Source organism: Apiotrichum porosum (genome assembly GCF_003942205.1).
Source record: "Apiotrichum porosum strain DSM 27194 chromosome Unknown scaffold_2, whole genome shotgun sequence".
NCBI lineage: Eukaryota > Fungi > Basidiomycota > Tremellomycetes > Trichosporonales > Trichosporonaceae > Apiotrichum > Apiotrichum porosum.
This window is the reverse complement of record NW_021167109.1, coordinates 1,154,268-1,169,672: the sequence shown is the minus strand read 5'-3', so window position 1 is coordinate 1,169,672 and position 15,405 is coordinate 1,154,268. Positions and strand designations below refer to the sequence as shown.

At 61.0% G+C, this 15,405-nt stretch overlaps 8 protein-coding genes across 8 annotated transcripts; 3 read left to right on the top strand and 5 right to left on the bottom strand.

Moving 5' to 3' along the window:
- Window positions 1–165: 165 nt before the first annotated feature.
- EHS24_004469 (uncharacterized protein) lies at window positions 166–383 on the bottom strand (the record flags this gene model as incomplete). The annotated part of the gene is made up of 2 exons (XM_028620045.1): window positions 166–278; window positions 326–383. 2 exons carry the CDS (start codon window positions 381–383, stop codon window positions 166–168), a joined length of 171 nt encoding a protein of 56 aa, XP_028479017.1.
- A 1,102-nt stretch (window positions 384–1,485) lies between these two features.
- Window positions 1,486–2,235, top strand: EHS24_004468 (uncharacterized protein; the record flags this gene model as incomplete). Its single annotated transcript, XM_028620044.1, has 4 exons — window positions 1,486–1,488; window positions 1,530–1,606; window positions 1,723–1,944; window positions 2,142–2,235. The coding sequence occupies 4 exons, from the start codon at window positions 1,486–1,488 to the stop codon at window positions 2,233–2,235; spliced, it is 396 nt and encodes a 131-aa protein (XP_028479016.1).
- A 186-nt stretch (window positions 2,236–2,421) lies between these two features.
- EHS24_004467 (uncharacterized protein) lies at window positions 2,422–3,995 on the bottom strand (the record flags this gene model as incomplete). Its single annotated transcript, XM_028620043.1, has 3 exons — window positions 2,422–3,357; window positions 3,510–3,560; window positions 3,735–3,995. 3 exons carry the CDS (start codon window positions 3,993–3,995, stop codon window positions 2,422–2,424), a joined length of 1,248 nt encoding a protein of 415 aa, XP_028479015.1.
- Window positions 3,996–4,798: 803 nt separating this feature from the next.
- PRP10 (U2 snRNP component prp10) lies at window positions 4,799–8,266 on the bottom strand (the record flags this gene model as incomplete). Its single annotated transcript, XM_028620042.1, has 1 exon — window positions 4,799–8,266. The coding sequence occupies one exon, from the start codon at window positions 8,264–8,266 to the stop codon at window positions 4,799–4,801; it is 3,468 nt and encodes a 1,155-aa protein (XP_028479014.1).
- Window positions 8,267–8,624: 358 nt separating this feature from the next.
- Window positions 8,625–9,274, top strand: EHS24_004465 (uncharacterized protein; the record flags this gene model as incomplete). Its single annotated transcript, XM_028620041.1, has 3 exons — window positions 8,625–9,002; window positions 9,049–9,204; window positions 9,245–9,274. 3 exons carry the CDS (start codon window positions 8,625–8,627, stop codon window positions 9,272–9,274), a joined length of 564 nt encoding a protein of 187 aa, XP_028479013.1.
- A 178-nt stretch (window positions 9,275–9,452) lies between these two features.
- On the bottom strand, window positions 9,453–10,715 carry SEC13 (GTPase-activating protein S13; the record flags this gene model as incomplete). The annotated part of the gene is made up of 6 exons (XM_028620040.1): window positions 9,453–9,686; window positions 9,732–10,036; window positions 10,091–10,368; window positions 10,422–10,540; window positions 10,594–10,650; window positions 10,713–10,715. The coding sequence occupies 6 exons, from the start codon at window positions 10,713–10,715 to the stop codon at window positions 9,453–9,455; spliced, it is 996 nt and encodes a 331-aa protein (XP_028479012.1).
- A 226-nt stretch (window positions 10,716–10,941) lies between these two features.
- EHS24_004463 (uncharacterized protein) lies at window positions 10,942–12,698 on the top strand (the record flags this gene model as incomplete). The annotated part of the gene is made up of 4 exons (XM_028620039.1): window positions 10,942–11,008; window positions 11,051–11,109; window positions 11,168–11,352; window positions 11,396–12,698. 4 exons carry the CDS (start codon window positions 10,942–10,944, stop codon window positions 12,696–12,698), a joined length of 1,614 nt encoding a protein of 537 aa, XP_028479011.1.
- Window positions 12,699–12,836: 138 nt separating this feature from the next.
- On the bottom strand, window positions 12,837–14,798 carry VMA2 (Vacuolar ATP synthase subunit B; the record flags this gene model as incomplete). Its single annotated transcript, XM_028620038.1, has 5 exons — window positions 12,837–13,849; window positions 13,917–14,310; window positions 14,373–14,400; window positions 14,453–14,480; window positions 14,555–14,798. 5 exons carry the CDS (start codon window positions 14,796–14,798, stop codon window positions 12,837–12,839), a joined length of 1,707 nt encoding a protein of 568 aa, XP_028479010.1.
- Between the last annotated feature and the right edge of the window lie 607 nt (window positions 14,799–15,405).

Here is a 15,405-nt window from a genome sequence, read left to right as displayed (position 1 = left end):
GTTCACTTGATCAGGCAGAAGGTACCCCCAAGGCCTGCACAGAGGTCACGCCACGTCTGACATACATGCTTTCTTTCCCATACGGACCGGACACACCCCCGCACCCCACAACACACCCTCCAGTGCCCCTCCGCACTGGCGCCCCCACTGGCCCCGGCCCCGGCCTCAGATAGCGACGGCGGCTGTTACGTCCACCACGGCAACGACATGGTAGTGCACCTGCGCGCAATGCGTGCAGAGCATGAGCCCCTTGCCGATTGGCTTGAGGTCGCAGTCGCCTGGGGTGGCGTGTCAGCTTACGAAGGTGGCGATCGAGGTAGCTCACTGCCGGCATTCTTGCCTGTAAAGATGTTTCCAATGCACTTGGTCTGCTTGCGAGGCATGGTGTGAAGTAAGGATCTTTCCATAGAAGATAAAAGGCCCTCTCAACCTGTCTGGGACTGCCTTAATGTATTCCTTTGGGCTCGCAGTCGTGGGGTTTGAGGGTGGGAGGATGAGAGGTCTGTCTATGTCAAGTTGGACGAGGTTGTCAACAACCAGACGTGGACTAGGCACATGGTTGGTCGTGTGACTGTCTGGCCAGAAACCTGGCATGCTATCGTGTCACCTGTGAGTGTCTGTTGATGTCTCGTGACATGCTGGGAAGGTGCGAAGGTGGTGGATTTGTTGGGAAGCAAGTGTGTTGAACGCCACATCCCTCCGTCGTACCAGGCTTGTGTTGAGATTACATAACCACTTGCGCCACTGCAGTGTGGCACCGAGCTGACCGGAGAACGAGGGTACCGCACCAATGCTGCTCTTTCTGCTTCTTCATTGTCCTCATGCTTCTCTGTAGTGCTCGGGCCTCCCTTCTGTGTGCATATAAGCAGCTCTGTAGACGTCTATGCATCCCCATCCTCTTCTGAAAGACAAACTGCCAGCTTAAGACCATCGGTCTCGGGCGCTAAACGGCATCAAATCCCAACAGGCTTGGTTACTGCCAAGCCGCTCAGAAGGGGTCATATTTCCCCTATTTTCAAGCGTACGTTAACACGTGTAGGAAACCTATCATATTATAATCCTGGCCCCTCACCTGGGAGGGGGTTCGATTCCAACAGAGGGCAGATCCTGTAGCGCCACTAGCCAGGACGCGGTCATTAAACAAAAGACCACCCGTGAGGGATCTGAATAAGGAAGTTGCATTAGAAAACATATGGGCCCAAAAGGGTGACATATGTTTTTGGTTTTGTGTGTGCATATACATATGTGTGGTTCATGACTCGGGTAGCTATCGTGCTGTGCAAGCACCAGTCAGGCGAGACTCCCTCGCTGCCCCCTTGCAGCAAGCACAGACCCCACACAATCTGGAGGAAATCGCCACTGATCCACTGAGGAACCGTTGGCCCGTCGCCGCCTCGATGACCGCATTTGCCCCTGGCTTTTTGTTGATTGACGCGTTCTGACAGTCCACTCATCCTCTTTCCGTCCACTCCTCCATCTCCCACAATGGTACGCAAACAACATGTAGCGAGCTCGCCACTGACGTCCAGCCAAAGCGTACAGAGATCCACCACATCACTGTGCACCTCTATCACTCGAGCGTGCTCCTCTCGGTGCCCGAGTCGACGTGAGTGTGTGTTGAGCCTTAGAGTTGTGCTCCGCTTTGGTCCTGCTTCCTTTCTACGCTCTCGCCAGTGTTTCCAGCTCAACTCCGCGTATCGGAATCCAGCTAACACACCACAGTTCCGTCGCCGCCATCCGCGCCCAGCTCGTCCCGGCCATCGCCCCGCTTGCGCCGCACATTCCCATTGCCCCACCAGCGACCGCCGACGACCTGCAGCTGTGGGAGGACCGTGAGGCCGTCGAGGGAGCAGAGGGCGACCAGGGAATCCGCTTGGTCGACAGCACGGACAAGACGACGGTCCTCAAGATGGGGTGGCCCAGGTGGAAGAGGTTGTTTGTGAGGTGAGTGAGGTGAAAGCAGAACAAGCAAATGGGAGGCAGGTGTTTGCTTCGCGGACGGTCTCACCTGGTCTTATCCCCTCGCTGTTATCCCACAACTACCACTAGCCATGGCGCAGGCAAGGGGTCGCTGCATTGGCTTTGCATCAGCCTTATGGTCCAGCTGGCTCCGCTTCGCGTAGCTGTTCTAACGCGTGCAGCATCCGCGGACCGGACGGTACCTTCTCCCAACCAGAATACACCATCCCCGACCCGACAGACGGCGACGATGACGAGGTCCCCGCTGAGCTCTAGACGCAACCTGGACGAAGGATAGAGGAGAGTGCGCAGATGAGGAAGACACGCGCCAACGGGCCAGCTCCAGCAGCTCTACGACACGACATGTACATGCAGATTCTACTTTGTTTCAAAGGTTACAAACTCTCCCGTGTGCTTCTTCCTTCCCCCCCGTGTCTATTGGGTGTGTTGGGTGGGCTGCTGCTAATCCCTCTTCTTGTCCGTCTTCCGCGGCGAGCTGATCGGTGGCGGCGTCCGCGCGTCCATCTCGAGTAGCTCCGCCTTGATACTCTTGGGCGGTCCCACCAGCCCGGCCCCAGCTCCCACTTCTTCCTGCCCGCTCGCCGCCGTCGCAGCCGGGTTCGCTGGACGGCGTCGCGGAGGTGGGTAACTCGGAGGCGGGGGCACACTGAACAAGCTCTGGATCCTGCCGGCTAGGGTGTGGGTATCGGCCTTGACAGCTTGCGGGGGACGCAGGCGGACTGGCTTGGACTTGCGCTTGGGCGACGTCGCGGCGGCTTCGGCCTCAGCCTCAGCCTGCGCCTGGGCATCCTCGGCACCGAGCGGTGCGTATGTGAGGCTTGCGGAAACGGCGCGGGCGCGTTCACGGTCGCGCTCGAGGTGGCCCGACTTGCGCATCTCCGCCTCGATGGCAGAGAGGGCACGCACGCCGTCGGCAGACCGACCATGCTCGCTGTCCAAGGACGCGCGGGCGCGGGCCGTCTCGCGCCGCTTGCCGCGCGGGAAGAACCGCAGCTGCGACGCCGGCAGCCGAACGAGGTCAAGGACTATGGCCTCGTCGGCGTTGGCGTTGTCGGCAGGGAACTCGCACGTGTCTAGCGTGGGCGTGAGATCCACAGCGACGGTGCCGTCCAGCACCGCACCCAAGTCATGGTCTCCATGCTCGAGTTCCAATTCGCTGCCATTGCGCGAATGCAGCGTGGACGTGCCGTTGGTCGAGTGCCCGTTCATGCCCTTTTTGCGATGCGGCATAATCGTCACTTGGCCCTCGTCGGGACCGCGGACAATGGCCACACTGGCTGCAGACGGCCGACATGCGTCGAGCGGCACGTACAGCTTGGTGCGGACATGGACGGGGTCGGACGGCCAGAGTTTGTTGGATTTACGCAGGACGGCCAGCTGGAGAGTCAGTACAACGCGCTACCAGGGCAACGGTAACATGCCACACGGCCACTCTGTCGCAATGGCGGCCAGCGCAGACAAGCGATGAAACACCGACACAGACGCCACGGCAACACGCGCCGCGCCACCATCGGCCGATGGGTACTCACGTCAATACCGTAACGTAGAGCGATGCCTGGGAGTGACTCGGAGGGCTTCACCTGGAGAGAGATGTCAGCAGTGTCCAGGAGGAGTCCAAAGATGGGAGTTGGTAGGCATTCCAGTGACAGTGGCAGCCATGGCGATGTCAAAGACAGACGGCCTACACGTTCCCGTACCGCGCAAGGCCTCTTCAAACAGCCGAGAACCACCACGGTTGGCAGACCAGCACTTACCAGATGCACAATGACCTCAACCTCGATTCTCGTATCCGCGCTGCGTTCACTGAGGCCCTCGCTCTCGGCCCTGCTCTGGCTCTGGCTCTCGGCGACGGCCCGTTCCGCCTCGCTCGTCACCCTCCGCAGGGCCGGGCGTGAGACGTCCGGGTCCGCATCGGCAAGGGCGTCACGGAGACGGCCCATGCCCAAGCTGAGCGGCGACGACGAGCCGGCGAGGTGGAGCGCGCTGCCGCCGTACGCCGACGTGCTGGCGCTCATGGCCACGCTAGGGGATGTCGACCCCGAGATGCCCGAGTCCCCCGCGCTGAGCAGGTGCGTCAGGTATGCCGGATCGCACCCGGTTGTCGGCGAGGCGAGTGCAGAGCTCGCGCCGACAGTGTCCAGCGCGAGCGGGTGGGAGGCACTGCGTACCGGCCCCGACTGTGGCCGGATCGGAGGGGTAGCTGTTCCGGCCGCTAGGGGGCTAGCGATGGTCGTTCCGGCGCGGGCGCGGCGCCGCTGGACGCCGACGCCTATGTTGGATTCGAACGGGGAGGGGTTCAGCGGCGAGAGAGGGGAGCTTGGGCCAGAGAGTCGTGAGGGGGAGGGGGAGAGGGGGGCCGAGGGGGACCGTGGCCGTGTGGTGGTGTTGCGTCGTGGAGCCGAGTGGGAAGAGGTGGATGGCGATGTCGATGACGGTGACGACAGCGCGGGGCCCGCTGCCGCTGACGCTGTGCCAGGGTTCGACGACGACGATACTAGGGGCGGTGGGGAGGAGGATGACCTGGGCCTGTCGGCGTCGGCCCATGGGTCGAGCTCGCCGGTGTCATCTGGGGAGCTCATGGGCGGTGCGCATGGATGATGTGGAGGTTGAGTTGTCGGCGTGAACTGAAACGATGAATCTTGGGCCGGGTAACGTGAATGCCAAACTCAGGTGTGCTCAGGTGCTCGTCGCTCCCGTTGCTTGCACAGTTTTATGAACCGAACTTTACCCAGCGACGGGCCTAGCACGCCCTTGGGAACCATCTACTACCCCCATGCATAGTGATACGTGATACAAATCTTCCTGCACTCCTCGCCGACTACACAAACATCAACAGGTGGTGGCGGGTGTAGTCTTGCCCGTTGGCAAGGTCCGCCGCGGACCCAAGCGCCGGGTAGAAGGGTACCAGAGCGTCAACAGCACCCAAGATGAGAGTGTTGTACATGCGCCAGTACACCTCGCGCACCCTGCGGGCCGGGTGGTACAGTCCCTGGAGGACATAGCTGAGCACCACACCAGGTCCAAGACCAATACGCATCGCCTCGATCGCGTCCATGACACCGCCAATAACGTGGGGCGATGTCTCGAAAATGTTGGGCCAAACAAGGTTGAGCAAGTGTGTCAGAGCCTCTTCGTAGCCCAGACCGGCAACACCGACAGTGAGGTGCTTGACGATCGCGCACGCCGTTTGACGGTGGACGTGGTCGCGGTCCGTGAGCGAGTCCTCGAGGAGACCGACCACCGAGTGGATGTAGTCCTTTGACATTTCGCCGACATACTCGAACACGTAGGCAAGGGCCTTGAGACAACCGTTGCGCACGTTGAGCTCGGGAGTACGGTACTCGTTGAGGATGGCGGGGATACACGTGAAGGGACCACAAGTCTCGGCGACAATGGCAATGGCGACAGTGGACAGAACACGCGACTGACGCTCCTGGACCTTGAGGTTGGTGAGGAGGACCGAAAGCACGTCCTGGGGACCAATGGCCTTGGCAATGTAACCAAACGAGTTGACAGCCGCACGACGGATGGCCTTCTTGTGGGCCTTGAGGAGATCAAGCAGCTCGAAACAGATACGCATCCACTCCTTGGCAGCCACCTGCTCGGCACCACGGTCGGCAATACGACCGATCAGGTTGATGGTCGCCTCCTGCACCTTTTCGTGACGGTTACGCAGAATAGGGGTCATGCGCGGCAACAGGTCCTTGACGGGTGGGTTCATCTGGGTCATGCCGACAACGTTGGCAATCGATGCCTCGGCGGCAATGATCGAACCGAGGGCGTCGGGGTACTCCTCACCGAGCTGCTCGAACAGCACGATACCCAGCTTGGACAGCAGCGCGTCCTCGTCGTTTTGCTTGATGATCGGTGCCAGCTTGGTGGTCAGGTCGGCAGCGAGCATACGGACCTTGGCGCTCTTGTTGGTCAAGCGCCAGAGGATCATGGACACAATCTGGGGGAGGTATGGCTTGACACGCGAGCCAAGGGCAGCAACGACGGCACTAAAGCCGTCGAGCATGACATTGTCCTCCATAGTCTGCTCCTGGAACGCAAAGATGACACCATCGATCAAGAGCACCTCCATACGCTCGTCAATGTCGGCAGCACCGTTGGCCGTGACGACCTTGGTGATGGTCTCCATAACCATTTTGCGGTATGGCTCCGACTCGTCCTTGAGGTCGTTGGTGATGCGGCCCACAATCTCAGAGACACCGGCCTTGGCGGCGAGTGACACGGTGGTCTCGACCAGCTGGCGGTAGTTGCGGCGGTCGAGGGCCATGCGGCGAACCCAGAACGCCTTGAAGAACTCGGGCAGAATCTCTTGACGGATAAATGAGGGAGTGACACCTTCAGTACCGGCACACTGCTTGATGACTTGCAAGACGATGCGGCGCATCTCCTCGTCTGAAGTCTGGAACTCGCGGATAAGGATGGGCACACACTCGCGCACATAGTAACCGGCGTACTCGGGGTCCATGAGGGGGATGATGTAGCCGATGGCACGGAGGAAGGCGGCGAGGGTCTTGCCGCGGTGCTGACGGATACCGATCCAGAGGGGCTTGAGAACGTTGTCAAACGACTCAATACCGTAGGGAGCGGCAGCCTCAGCAAGGGCGGCGAGGGCAAGGGCGGTCATGGTGCGAACCTTTTGCTGCTCGTCTTGCAAGCCATCGGCGATGGCGTCGACGAGGTTGCGGAGGTGGGGGAGAACAGCACAACCCATGGTAACGGCAATCTGCTGGATGATACGGATACCAGTGTGTCGGGCCTGCCAAGACTTCTTCGAGCGGCACACAGCCTTGAGGAAGGGGAGGAGAGCCGGGATACCGAGAGCCGAGGCGACCACGGCAAACGCACGGGCAGTGGTGTTGCGGACGTACTCGTCGACGTGGTCGATATCGGGACGCATGGTGGAAATCATGTGGGCGAGACCTGCGGCCTTTGCGAGGTTTGAAATAATTTCACGGCCCTCAACACGCGCGTAGTAGTCCTCGTCGATGAGGAGGGGCTCGATGACCACAAGAATCTTGTGGACGTACGGGCGCACCAGGTCGTCGAGCTTGTACAGGACACGGTCGATGACCTTGACGAGCAGGTGACGCTCCTGGTCCTCGAGCGAGCGCTCCATGAGGAGGGGAAGAATCTTGTCAAACAAGGGGCCGGCGCCAAACTCGCGCGCCTTGTCGGTGATCTGGCGGAGAGCAGTCTTGCGCACTGGCGGAGTACCGTTCTTGATCTTGAGCAGGAGGCGCATAATCTTGCGCTCCTTGAGCTCCTCCATCGAATAGTGCACGTCCTCGGCCTCGCCACCGCCCTCACCAAGCACCTTGGCAAAGTACTGTGCGTCCTCGGCCTTGAGGAACTGCAGAGTTCCGATGCCCTCAATCTCAGTCTGCTCGCCCGAGCCCTGGAAGCCGCCAGCAGCCGTGACAGCGCGTGCGGCCGCTCCCTCGTCCTGCATCATGAATCCTCCCTCGGCGTGCTGCGAGGTTGCGGGCACCATCTTGCGCACCGCCGCTTGCGGGTGGTAGTCCTCGGGGACGGGAACAACGGCGTAACCATCGTTGGTGCCGGGAAGGAGCGAGTTGAGCTCGTCGTCGGTGATTGCGCGGTAACGCTTGTCTGCGACCATCGAAGGCTTTTCGTCGGACGAAGACGCCGCCGAGCTGCTGCTCGTCGCAACGGCAGACGAGCCAGCCTCTGGAGCCTGGTCCCAGCGCGACTTGCGGGGCTTGGCCTCCTCCTCTCCCTCGGCGGGCATCTGGTCCCAACGCGAACGGCGCTTCTTGGGCGCGGGCTCTTCTCCATTCGTGTCCTCCTCCTTCTTGACCTCGGTCTCGTCCCAGCGCCGGCGGCGGGCAGGTGGTGACCCGGCACCTTCGCCAATCGCGGCCCGTGGCGGCGTCTTGTCGTCGTCAATAGCGGCTGCGCGGGGAGGTGTCTTGTCGTCGTCGACAATCACCCGGCCCTCACTCTCGGCCTTGGCGGCCTCGTCCTTGGCCAGCTGCTCCTTGAATTGGCGCACACGCTCCTCCTCGCGCTCGAGGTTGACGCGCCTCATGCGGTCCTCGTAGCTCTCGTCCTCGCCTTCGCCCATGCCATCGCGACGCTCGAACCGCCGCAGCTGGTATCCTGTCTGGCGAGCGGCAATCTGCTTGACACGCGCACGGTCCTGGATCTCATCGGGAATGTCCTCCTCATCGGCCATCTCGGCGTGGTCGTCGAGCACATCCTGAGGCGCCGTGTAAGTGGCGAGCTGGGGGTAGTTGTCCTCCTCGTCGGACATTTTGAGCGATTGTGTGAGGGCGGGTTCGTGTGTGGGAAGTGTCGCTTTTTGGATGTCGGCTGGTGCGTAGGCTTCTTGACTGTTGGGATAGTCGATGCAGCCGTTGCAGACAGAGACTGTAAGAGCGAGGTTGTTGTATTTGGTCTTGCAGCTGGCTTCTGTGATGATGGCCCGTCGCCCATCTCCTCCTCCACCCAGCGAGCGAGCGGCGACCCAATACATATTTGCTTCCGGCGGCATTCCCGGCAATATCCCCCGGTGGCGATCGATGCGCGCCGTAATGCCTGTCTTGTCGTCGTGCAACGGGTCAATGACGCACATTGACACAAATAACAATCATCTTCTATAACAATCAACCATGCTCGTGTCTCCTATACGCGTACACGGCATCCTCACAGATCTCCTGGAAACACAGGAGTCAGCAGGCCCCCACACCGCACTCCTCATCACCCCACAGGGCCAGCTCCTGTGTCACGCCACCTTGCCAGACACAGACGACGACAGCCTCGATGGCGACAGCGAGGGATCGGGAGCGGTCGACGGCGACGGCGACGGCGACGTCCACAAGGGCAATGGACACGGACCCGGGAGTGAAGACGGTGGATATGACGCGGCCAGTGATGAGGACGAGGGCGACGACGACGAGCCGTGGCTCGAGGGTCCAGAGCGCTTGCGCCTCCTCCTCGGTCTCGCGAGTCAGTGGGAGGAGGACGAGTCGCCGCGTGTAGAGTGCGAGGTGAGTACAGGTAACTTTTGTCGTGTCCTACCTGCTAACAGTACAGCTTGGCCGCCTGTTTCTGCGCCCCATCGCGCTGCCCGAGCCTGAAGTGCCTGCACCTACTGCCGCAGTCCCCGCTGTCAAGGCTCCAGTCCTGAGCTCGTTTGTGCTGGTGCTCAACGGCACCTCCGACACGCCGTGGACAGAGCTCGCCGCCAAGGTGAGCTTCCTCCACATGTTGCATGATAGCTGACACTCAGGCCGACCTCTTCCTTACGCAATGGTATTAAGAGCCCATCCGTTACGTCAAGCCCCTCCCTACACTTCCCCGCCACCTACCTGGTCTGGTCTGCAACATGCTAGATACCCGCAGCACCGCCCACCCGTTGTATTTATGCATCAATGCGTCGTCGTCGTAGCCCTCCCTCATCCATCTCCATACTGCTGGTTACTGCCTCGTCCATACATCTAGCTGGAAAAGTCGCTCACACACTCCCATCCCTTGCCGACACCCTCCTTCCAGAGGGAGACCTTGCCGTCGCCGCACGAGACGGCGAGAATGTTGCCGGCAATGGACCAGGACACACGCCAGACCGCGTCGGCAAAGTGGGGGTCGTCCGACTGGGGGGCGTTGGGCTTCAGAGCGACAGTGTCCCATGGCGCGGTTGACGACGTGCGGGTGTGGATGAGCACGGTGCGGTCCTGCAAGTGTCAGCTTGATTCTCTTCGACGTCACATTCAGCTCACCTGGCTAGCGCTGGCAATGTACATGCCGGGGAGGCCGATGTTCGGGGCCCAGGCGACGTCACGAACCCAGTTCTCGTGACCCTTGATCTCCTCCTCCTCGGTCCACTTCTTGGCAGTCTCGTCGTAGGACCAGACGCGGATAGCATTGTCCGAGCCGGCCGACACGAAGCGCTTCTGAGCAACAACCTGCTGTCCCGGTGCGGGCTTGGGGGCACCAGGCGATGGGACAACAGAGGGAGCCCACGAGATGGCGTTGGCGCCGGCACCGTGAGCGTTGAAGATGACGGCGTCGGTCGAGCCGTCGTCTGTGAGTCAAGTCAGCGCTGCCGTATCAATCTCCCCTCTCAGCGTCTACTCACTCTGGAAGGAAAGGACGGAGATCTTGCCGTCGCTGGAGGCACACGCGAGGATCGGTCCGAGGTCGTAAGGAGCCCAGGCGATCGAGTTGACGCTGGCCGAGTGCAAGGTGTGCTCCTTGATACGCTCCCAGCCGTCCTGCAGCTCGCCGCCGGATCCCTTGCCCTGTCCCTGTCCGACCTCCTTCCAGATAAACACACGGCCATCATACGAGCACGAAGCGAGGATGGATCCAAACGAAGGGTGCGCCCACGACACTTGCCAGACAGGCGCGGTGTGACTGGGAGTAGGTGGTCAGCTTAGCCGTTCGTTGAGGCGGTCGTCATAGCTCACCCCTTCAGAACGATGGGGTCGCCTTTGGCCTCGCCCTTGACGACGTTGAAGATGCGGACAGTCTTGTCCGACGATGCGGTCGCGAGTCGCTTGCCGTAGTAGTCGAGCTGGGCATCGTGCTGGCACAAAAGTCAGTTTCAAGTTGGAATAATGACGATGACGAGGCACGCACGATCATGTCCTCGTGCTGGGTCTCGACGGCCACTGCCTTGGACACTTGTGCCGCAGACTGGGATGTTAGCATGCAAGCTATATCAAGACTGCCAGCAGCAGCTTGCAGCGGGCGCTCACCATGGTGATTAGATGCAGTGGTTGTGAGTGTCTATTGTTGTAGACACGGATGTCGATGTGGATGCTGTTGTCCACACCACCGTGGAGACGGGATCAAATGACCACATGGGCTCACATAGCGGGATCAAATCCCCGCCGCCTGCCGTCATGAACCCCAGACGCGACGACGCGTCGAACGAAAGGTGTCACTCACTCGACTTTTGCAACCACCGCACCACCAACAATAACAATGACCACCAACATGCTCCCAGTAGACACCATCGTTCGCATAGCTCTGCGCGAGCATGACGGAGAATGTGAGTGTCACTGTTGTTATTTTCACCCACTGACTCCCCCAGCTCCGGATGTGACCGCGTACACCGAGCATATTACCGCTGCTCTCGCAAAGCCTGACGAGGTGAGGACCTTTGCTCCCAGCCCGTTGGACCAGCGTCGGACATGTGCTAACGGTTCAGATCCCTGTATTCTCTTCCACATCGTCTCCCCTCTCGCTTGTTCGCTTCCGCTGTCTTCTCCAGGACACCGGCTACCCAGCCGAAGTCTACCTTCCTGGCGACGACGCAGAGGAGGCGGAAGCTAGCAGCTCGAGCCAGGTCGACTGGGGCAAGCTGCAGGAGCGCTGGGTTGGATGGGCCGTTGAGTGAGTTACTATTACCGGTGACGACCTTGTAGCTGACAATCAGGGTTCCCGGTGAACAGCAGTGGGCAAAGGAGTCGAGCGCGTCGACTAGTTCCATCACCGCGGATCTCGCCGCGCTCTCCGTGTCCAGTTCGGCGACCGCCCTCCCGCCGGTGGTCAAGAACAAGTACCCCCTCGCTGCTCTAGGCGTGGACAACTATCTCGGCGCCTTGCTCAAGGTGTACGATGCCGACGCCTCGTTCCGCCCTGCCTCGGCATACGACGTGGTCGGTATCGTCTCGGCCGCTCCTGTGCCCACACCATACGCCGCAGACGGCGAGGACGAGCCCCCACTCGTCCCTGCTATCCACGTTATTTCAGCTCCCACCCCGGCATTCCCACCAGCCGAGCTTCCTCAGGACGGCGAGGCCACTCGCGCTGCACTCGTCGCGCACCTCGCCTCGGCCTTTTTCCCTCCCGACGTTGTCGCCGCCGAGCTCCTCGTCCTTGCCCTCATCGCCGCACCCGCGACCCGCGCTGGCGGCCTGCCCCTCGGTACGCTCGCGCTTAACATTGTCCGCCCCACTCCGTCGGCCACTCTCGAGCATGTCCTCGCGCACCTCACCCCGGCACTTGTCCCGCTCCCCATCTCCCTGCCGCTCCTGCATGGCGCCACGTTCACCCCTTCCTCGTCGGACGGTACCTCGCTCGCGCCCGGTCTCCTCCAGCTGGCCCCCAATACCCTCCTCCTCGTCGACGAGGATGGCCTCGGTGACGGCGGTGCGCTCGCGGAACGTGCAGTCAAGAACGTCCAGGCCCTCACGCAGGCCATCACCGACCAGACTGTCCGCTACGAGTACCCTTACATGGACGGCCTGAAGATGGAGTGTTCGCTGCGGTGCATCGTCACGTCCGAGGCTACCTCCCTCCTGCCTTCTGACGTGAGCGTTCCGGCCACGCTCGCGACGTCAGCCCCCTCGGCCCCGGAGGCCGACCTGGCAAAGTTCAGGTCGTACCTGTCGTACGCCGGCGGTGCCGCGCACGCCGGCACGTTCTCCATCCCCGCGGCCGTCGGCGAGGCTGTGCAGGACGCGTTTGTCGAGGACCGCCGTGTGGCAGGTACGGGCGGCGCGGCGGCTGCCGAGGCGCGCCTCACGCGCCGCATGAAGGTTGCCCGTCTCCTGGCCCTGTCGCACGCGTCGGCAGAGCTGAGCAGGGACGTGTGGGACCGCGCGGTCGAGATTGATGCCGAGGTCGAGAAGCGCGTGTCGGCGCGTGACGCCGAGAGGAGGGAGAAGAAGCTCGGCGCGCCGACGGTCAACGGCACTGATGCCGCTGCCGCCACCACCCCCACCGCGGCGGCATGAGATGGATAAGAAGCGCCCAGCCATGAACCGTACGTAGCAGCACCCATGTAAACTACAATGTACTAGTACACCCGAACAAACACAGCCTGCAACGATATGGGGTATTACATTTCAGAATCCTCTCACAAACTAGTTACTCTAAGCGTCGATGAGGTTGGGCTCGGCGGCGGCGGGGGCCTCGGCGCGCTTGTTGGCGACCTCCTTGGCCTTGCGGGTGTAGAACTCGGCAAGGATCTTGGGGGAGATACGGTTGAGCGACTCCTTGGGGAAGATGCGGAGGAGGTCCCAGGCAATGTCGAGCGACTCGAAGATGGTGCGCGACTCGTACGCGCCCTGGCCGACAAACTCCTTCTCGAAGCGGTCGAGGAACTCGAGGGCGAGCTTGTCGTCGGCCGACAGCGCCTCCTCGCCGACGACGGCCTTCATGGACGCGGCGTCCTTGCCGACGGCGTACTTGGCGTAGAGCTGGTTGGAGACATCGCCGTGGTCCTTGCGGGTGAGCTTCTCGCCAATGGCCGACTTCATGAGACGCGAGAGCGAGGGCAGGACGTTGATAGGGGGGTAGATCTGGCGGTTGTGCAGCTGACGGTCGACGAAGATCTGGCCCTCGGTAATGTAACCAGTCAAATCGGGGATGGGGTGGGTAATGTCGTCGTTGGGCATGGTGAGAATGGGGATCTGGGTGATGGAACCGTTACGGCCCTCGACACGACCGGCACGCTCGTAAAGAGTCGACAAGTCGGTGTAGAGGTAACCGGGGTAACCACGACGACCGGGGACCTCCTCACGGGCGGCCGAGACCTCACGGAGCGCGTCGGCGTACGACGACATGTCGGTCATGACGACAAGCACGTGCTTCTCGAGCTGGTAGGCAAAGTACTCGGCAGTGGTAAGGGCAAGACGAGGGGTAATGATACGCTCGATGGTGGGGTCCGAGGCAAGGTTGATGAACAAGGTCGAGTTGGAGATCGAGCCCGACTCGGCAAAGTCCTGCATGAAGAAGCGCGCAGTCTCCATGTTGACACCCATGGCGGCGAACACGATCGAGAAGTTGTCCTCGTGGCCGTCGCTGACGCCCTTGTCCTTGCTGGGGTGCTTGACGAGACCCGCTTGACGACAAATCTGGGCAGCAATCTCGTTGTGGGGGAGACCTGGGCGGGGGGTTGTCAGCAGTTGGGGTCTTCTTCGAGCAGAGCGTTTAACACGTGGGTTACTCACCGGCAGCGGAGAAGATGGGGATCTTCTGGCCACGGGCAATCGAGTTCATGGTGTCAATGGTCGAGATACCAGTCTGGATCATCTCCTCGGGGTAGATACGCGAGTAAGGGTTGATGGGCGAGCCGTTAATGTCGAGGTAGTCCTCGGCCCAGACACGCGGTCCCTTGTCAATGGGGTTACCGGAACCGTTGAACACACGACCAAGCATGTCCTCGGACACGGCGAGCTTCATCGACGAGCCCGAGAACGAGACACGGGTGGCCGACGTGTCGACACCCGAAGTACCCTCAAAGACCTGGACGATGGCCTTCTTGCCCGACACCTCGAGGACCTGACCACCGCGGGTGGTGCCGTCCGGGAGGGTGAGCTGGACAATCTCGTTGTAGGAAGGGAACTGGGGGGAAGAGTCAGTTATGTGTGCTCATAGGCAGAAGGAATAGAGCACGGGCCACCCACCGAGACATTGTCAAGGACGACCAGAGGACTGTAGAGCACGTCAGTATGCTATCAGGTATCGAGGGGCTGGTGCGGCGTACCCGTTGACGGCCGAGACGGTGCGGTAGTCTGTAATCGTCAGCCACCGAGCTTCCCCTTCAGAACAACAGCAGCAGCAGCAGCAGCAGCAGCAATATACGTACCGAGACGGGGCTTGACGCCGTACTCGCGCACGGCGGCGGCCTGTAGTGGTGCAGCAGGTGTTGAACGTGTGCGGTGACGTGCGTATTGCGGGCGAGGGAGCGTATCGGGGCCAGCAGTGTAATCGGGGCAAGAGGCAAGGGAACAAGTGGTCAGCGGGGGTGCTATCACAGCGTGTACCGCGGGGGTACCGGGAAGGAGAAGACGTACGGCGTTGATGTTCGCGAGCTCCTTGTCGGTGAGCATTGCGAGCGGATGGAGTAGAGATTGTGGGAGGACGAGATGGGATGGCGATGAGCGATGTGGGATGGCTGGGCCAGCAAGACGTCAGGGGGACAGGGACGGACGGCGGGTGGGAGGGAACGACACGGGGTGGGGGGGTGATAAGCGGTGACGCAGCGGTGATTGTGGGTATTAATGACACGTGTAAAATATGCTTACAGGAGCTCGGCGAGAACGCAGTATCCATTGGCTGGTATTGTATGGTCCTACCTGTAGTGTGTTTCTGGACGGCCCGGTTAACCGAGTATTATCGACTGCGCCTTGTAACCAGCACGGCCTCTATTGGTTTCCCGGCAGGCCCAATACACACCCCGCCCATCTGGAAGTGTTTACCGACAGCAACCTTCCTGACGTGCATCCAACTGTACAAGTGCAGATCATAAATGGCATGGGGATATGGTTCATGTGACATTGAGCTGGGGTGGGACGAGGGATGGGGGTTAGATGGGGAGGGTGGTGTGAAGATGGAGCAGTGGTTGGTAGGGCATCCTATTGCGCGTGCGAAAGAGAGAAAGGGTGGAGGGTGGAATAATTATAGAGGACGAGATGAATGTACTGGCACAGTGACGAG